This window comes from Emys orbicularis, chromosome 3 (genome assembly GCF_028017835.1).
Source record: "Emys orbicularis isolate rEmyOrb1 chromosome 3, rEmyOrb1.hap1, whole genome shotgun sequence".
Taxonomy (NCBI): domain Eukaryota; kingdom Metazoa; phylum Chordata; order Testudines; family Emydidae; genus Emys; species Emys orbicularis.
Window position 1 is genome coordinate 145,151,927 of NC_088685.1, and position 6,487 is coordinate 145,158,413.

General features: G+C 40.4%; 1 protein-coding gene across 1 annotated transcript in view; it reads left to right on the forward strand.

The window, feature by feature from the left end:
• CNST (consortin, connexin sorting protein) overlaps positions 1-5,283 on the forward strand; it is a 67,556-nt gene extending 62,273 nt beyond the window's left edge. The window contains exon 10 of the mRNA XM_065401038.1: positions 3,183-5,283. Within this exon, the coding sequence (XP_065257110.1) occupies positions 3,183-3,388 (206 nt within the window). The 3' untranslated portion in view covers positions 3,389-5,283. The remainder of the gene's footprint in view (positions 1-3,182) is intronic.
• Positions 5,284-6,487: the final 1,204 nt, after the last annotated feature.

Genomic DNA, 6,487 nt, shown 5'->3' on the forward strand with positions numbered 1-6,487 from the left:
AGAGACCCACCCCAGAATAGCCAGTAGCCTGGTGGGATGTGAAAGATGCAGCTAGCTCGCTCTCGTTCTCTCTCTTTCATCAAACAACTTTGATAGGTTTTGGTTTTGTCCTGATGTGAAATGGGAAAATTTTCAAAATCTCAAATGCTTATGGGATGGGAAAACCCATTTCCTGCCCAGGTCTACCTTTATTGCTGGGAGTTATGTTCCCAGTGCCCAGTGGAATCCCTTAGTCAGTAAATATTATCTTATAGTTGTGATCCATTTTTATGGTGATAACTAAAAACACTGTAATATTTTTTTAAAAAGCTAACATTATTCACTAAATCAGCAATCGCTTGATCTTACATTGTAACTTTTCTTTTCTCTTCCCTCTAATCTTCACCTTCTCACTGTGTTCTAAGATAGGCTGTAAACTTTGGGGGACAGACACTGGCTTAAATATCTGAAAAGTGCCATGTACCCTTATGGCGCTGTATAAATAATTAATGATAATCATTTTCAGGGTATCCTTTGCATACTCCCCACTTGTATGGATGTTTGTCCCCCGCAGCTGCAGAAACTTCTGGAAAGCAGATCTCTTTGAGGCCACACAAACGCCCTCTTGCAACACCAAAAGTTCAGAGCTTAGGTTATAACAGGTCCATGTAGCTCCAGCTACCTCGATTCCTTCCTTCCAGTGGCTAGGGTAGGAACTTTTTCTGTGCCCAGAGGGGTTTTTTTTTGGTCAGACTTGTATTTTTCACTAAATAATTCTTATTGTAAATATTTTTGAATAGTTGTTAGTTTTAGATGGTTTGTATGTATCTTTTAGGTAATTCTGTACTATTGTACAGTTAAATTTCTGAATCAGTACAATCTGAGTTCTAGAGGTCAAATTCTGCTCTGTGATTCTGGGGCAACTCCAGACATCGGTACAGAACATTGGAGTTACTAAGTAGAATTTGGCCTTGTATTATAAACTGTTTAGAGTGGATTTACAGCAAATGGTAAGCTTTGTCTTCTGATATTGCATACAATAGCTGTAGCTAAGTCATTTCATTCTTGTTGCTTTGGTTAGCCAAAACAGAGTAGAAGTAGCATCCATAAGAATAATATTGTAAATAAGATCTTGCATGGCAGTGGAATTATTCTAGGTCTGTAAAATGTATATTTTAAGATACAAGCATAATCCTTTTTCTCCAAGAGTCAAATTTTCCTGGCCCAATATCCACAGTTGACATGGGATCCACTGAAACATTTTGCCTCAAGTAATGTGCCTTTAATCCAGAGAAATCACTGAGAAAATTTCTGTAACTCCTCCTCAGTAGCATGTTTATATTGTACCCAAGATCCCAAACCTTAAAAACTGTCTGTTAGGTTACAATATATACCTGATAAAACAGCAAGGGGAAATATGTCTGTAGCTCCACATATTCTTATGTGATTTTTTCCCCCTCTTCTCTCTAGATAGCCACAACGATCTAAGGACCTAATAGTGAGAGAGGTGTTGAGCCTCTGCAACTCCACTTAAGTCAGTGGGAGTTGCGTGGCTATGCCATTTCTTAATATTTAAAAATGCTTCCTAGCCATGTTTCAGCCTTCACATTTATAATATAATCTGGTTTCTAATGCTGTTAGATAAAAGCCAACTATCAACATTTAGATCTTGGCTAGAAAACAGCTAGAGAAAGGAGGAAATGTCTAACATTTATTCTAGATCTGTTTCTACTGTCTGTTCCAGGGAGTTTTTACTACAATAGCACCTATGCCAGGATTAGTGCACCACTTTACTAGGCACTGTGGAAACGTATAGTAAGACATAGTCCTTGCCCAGAAGAGTTTACAATCCAAATAACAAAAGGGCTAGTTTATATTGCCAAATGGAGCAAAGGGGTTCAAAATGGAGACAGACTTTGGTTATTTTCATTATCTTTATGCAGGAGGGGCAGTGAGAGGTTTTTTAAAAAGTGAAGCATTTTTGTAAAAAAATAATAATTTACAATTGAACAAGCAATTCAAATGTCTGAATTTCTTGATTTTACAATTTACAGCATAAATATCCAAAAATAGAGGTTTTTCTCTGAGAGTCTAGCAAAGTATTATTTTATAGCTATTAGTTGCAGAGCTTAGAGCATTCCTGGGGTACAAGGTAATTGAAGGGATAAAGGAAAGACTGCAGATAAAGGTTCTTGATTTATGTTTCTGTTGTCATCACTGAGGGCATCTTTACACAGGATAATTAATCCTGTCTAAAATAATGTGTGATTTTTAAACCAATATAGTTACACTGCTGTTACACTGGTGTGGACACTCTTATTCCAGTATAAGAGGGCCTTTTTTGGTTTAGCTTATGTCACTTGGAAAGGGATTTAAGCTAAACCAAAAAAAAAAGCCACTTTTATACTGGAATAAGTGTGTCCACCTGGGGATTTATACTTGTATAACTATATCAGTTTAACTACACCAATATAAACTGGTAAAACTTTCCTGTGTAGACAAGCCCCAAGTGGCAAACTTTTCAGACTAGAGCTAAAAGATCTCTACTGCTTGAACTGAAGGGGAATTCTTGTAGCTACCAATACTGGGATATCCTTTATTCTTGAATGTGCCAGCTACTCGAGAGCAGTGTTGTTGTTAAACCTGAACCCTTTTAGGTGCTTGTTGCATACAAATGAAAAGACACATTCTCTCCCCCGAAATGTTTATAATCTAGAGCTGGCCATTTTTCTCCCTGTGAAAAATTTTGAACAGAAACTTTTTATTTGAAATTTTTCATTTGAAATGTGTCCGAAAAATTTTCCGGGAAAAAGGCAGTAAAATTGTATGGTAGTAGAACTAAACAGGTGTGTGAGTGTTTGCAGGGTCATGGTCTAAATATGAAAAGACTCAAGAAGAGGACAGGAAAAGGAGAACAGGTGTTACAGAATTACAGTCATATGACTAATGATGGGTTGTCATATTGGTACAGAAACACATACACACACAGGGGTTTTTTTTTGGTTTTTGAATGTACTATAATTTGTAGTAATTTTTTGTCACTTTGACACGCACAGCCACGGTACCTGCCATGCTCCCCAATCCTCCAGTTAGACAAATCTCAAATTTCTCCCGAGATTTCATATGGCTAATCTCAATAAGTACAAAGTTTATGTGTAGTCTTTTATTTTATCCACTGTATGTCATGTATTTTATATTTACAGATGAAGTTGGTGGCGGCTCCTGTATTTTGCTGATCCTGTTGTGCATAGCAACTGTTTTCCTTAGTGTTGGAGGAACTGCACTGTACTGCACCTTTGGTGACATGGAATCCCCTGTATGTACTGACTTTGCAGCCAACATGGACTTTTACTATACCCAGATATTGCAGGGTGTGGAGGAACTTAAACACTGGGTAGCCTTCACATAGTTGAAATGAGCAGGGACAACACACTGACAGCTTACCAATGATTACCAGAGAGGTTAAAAAAAAATGGTGATTTCAAGTTTTCTGTAATACGTGCCACCTTCAGGTGAGGTACAGCTGATGACATAAACCTAACCTTTAAATACCAGTTGAGAAGAACTGTCTACTCTAGTAATCAGGTGGGGAGAAATCAAGTATGGAGCGGGAGAATAATAAGCAAAATGTCATTGCCGTCACCTTCTGAAACCAAGCGAACAGCTATTCAACATCTTGGGAAGTGAAGAATATAGAAAACTGATTAGCCTCTACACAGTCTCCCATTGCCACACATTCTAAGCAATCTTTGCAATCTTAATGAAAGGACAATTTTGATTTACAGCTGTTTGCACAAAAGTGTTGCCTCCAGCTATCATGCAATAAGTCTGTGTTTTATGAAAATGTTTCCTTATTTTTCTTTTAAGTCTTAATGTATCTTTTCATTTTAAATGTCCTGGTGAGCTGTTTAATTATGGGTGGAGTGAGGAGAATGCATTGGCATTTGCAGTGCCCTCATACTATGTTAGTTAAATGGATTGGCCTTATGTCTTTGTGTGTGGCAGTTGTCATGAGTGGGTTAAATCTGAAGGCAGATTTGCCAAATTCTCTGGAATTTTATTCCCAAAATTGGGTGGACAGTGTTGGAAATTTGTGGGATATTTTAAACAGAAAATTCACTCCCAGCACACAATACTAAGTGTAGGAAATTATTCTTACTAATAATAGTAAAGCCGCTTGGGCCAATGAAAGGGAATGAGACTAGGAGTCAGGATACTTGGGTTCTCTTTCTAGCTTTACTACTCGCTTGCAGTGACTTCTCTGCCTCAGTTTCCCCCTCTGTAAAATGGAGATAATTATCTTTGTCCTCCTCTGTAAAATGCTTTAAAATCTACAGATCGAGAATGGTATAGAACTGTCTGGTGTTATTATTTATAAGTGCAAAATGTCCTGAGGTTTTGTTCAATCTGGCATATTGCCAAGACCAGCTGGAAAGTTCAGAGCCAAACTTCTCCAGATTTCCACCTCTGAGCTTTACTGAGTCATTTTGAATAAAATTGACTCTATTACACCAAGTCTTGTTCTCAGGGGAAAATCCTCTCCATCTCTGTGACATGTTATTTCACCCTGAGATCTTTCAACTCCCTTATATATTCCTATCACTCTTTTTTCATGGAGATCTACTCCCCCTAGATTTTTCTCTTCTTTTCCTGTCCACATTCCATGTTGAGGGGAAAAAACAAATAACCAAAAAATATTTTGAGAATATGTAGATATTTTCATTTTTAAAACTTGCAGTATTATTTATATGGGAGATCCCTTCATATTAATTCATCACCCAAACCACAGTATATTAACATATGAGCTGAAAGTTTCCACTAAAACCATCACCAGTGATATAGTTTAAAATTGTGATATTTTAGTCCATTAGGGTTCACATGATAGAGATGAACAGCGCAATTCATACCCCTCTATATTAATGTTTAGTCTCCTTCTGTCTGCAGACTTGGGAAGGCAGAATTGTGATAATTTACATTCAAAAAGGTAATTCTGCAATGAGGGCTTGCAACATAATTTAAAAAAACAATAAAATCTTAAATTCCCATGTTTTAGATGTTTCCAGTGTATTCTATGGAAGAGCCCCTAGTGTTGCACTGTATCACATGTACCAGTCAGGAGAAAATATCTGAACTCAGGACCAAATCCTTAGGTGCTTTACACACCTTCAGAAGGGCCAAAAGGGGATACTGTTCAGAGATACAAGAGTCTTGGAGAACCCATTCAGTAGGATTCCACAGGTAACATTGTCAAAAATACCTAAATCCCATTTTCAAATGTGATTTAGGCACTTGGGATTTGATCCTGTGCTCATCAAAGTCAATGACAAACTTCCTGCTGACTTCAATGGAAAGGAGCAGGCTTTTGGAGTCTAGGTCTCACTGAAAGTCAATGGGACTTAGGCTCCAAGCAGGGCCGGCTCCAGGGTTTTTGCCGCCCCAAGCGGCGCAAAAAAAAAAAAAAAGGCTGCGATTGCGAGCTGCAACAGCAATTCGGCGGGAGGTCCGGAGGTCCTTCGCTCCGAGTGGGAGTGAGGGACCGTCCGCCGAATTGCCGCCGAATAGCTGGACGTGCCGCCCCTCTCTGGAGTGGCCGCCCCAAGCACCTGCTTGGCAAGCTGGTGCCTGGAGCCGGCCCTGGCTCCAAGTGCCTACGTTGCTTTTGAAAACAGGATTTGGGCATCTCAGACACTTGATGCGTTAGAAAATTTTACTCTAAATGACATTATGCAATACAGGGATCACCCAGGAGTGGCACCAAGGTTTTTGCCGCCCTCAGCGGCAGCGCTCCTCCTCTGAGCATTCGGCGGTGGGGGTTCCTTCCGCTCCGCGTCTTCGGGGCACTTTGGCGGCGGGTCCCGGAGTGAGTGAAGGACCCGTCGCCAAATTTCCGCCGAAGACCCGGAGCGGAAGGACCCCCCGCTGCCCCCCAAATCCTGCTGCCCTAGGCGACCATCTAGGGTCACCTAGTGGAAGCGCCGGCCCTGGGATCACCACAACAGAGGTGGCTGAAATCCTGACTCCACTTAAGTCAATGGCAGGGTTTCACCCTCGGTACGAACTCCCCGTGGGATGGGGATATGTACGGGGCATCGTCTGAGGACCTGTGTTATTATAACATGGCATAAGTGGAGAGCAGCCATCTGTAGCTGCTCATGCTGTCTTTATTTGACAGTAACTGGAAGTGACCCAGCTGTGCAGGGGCCCCGGGTCACATGGATTGCAGTCACAGATGAGGATTCCCTCATAGTTCCTTCAGGCAAAGCACTTTTTACTCTGGCTTTGCTCCCAGGACTGAGGTGTGAGTCACTAAATATGCCTTGTTGTTTTTCAATCTGTGCAGAAACAAATTTACTTTTAAATTGTAATAATGAATTATTTTAAATTAACTGCTGTTTTTAGCTGGTGCACGGTGCTTCGTATATGTAGGGGAGAGTGCCACTGACGAGATAGCAAAAGGCAAAGTTGGACCGTAGGGCCCTTTGCCCTAGCCTTGGCCAGAATATGGCAG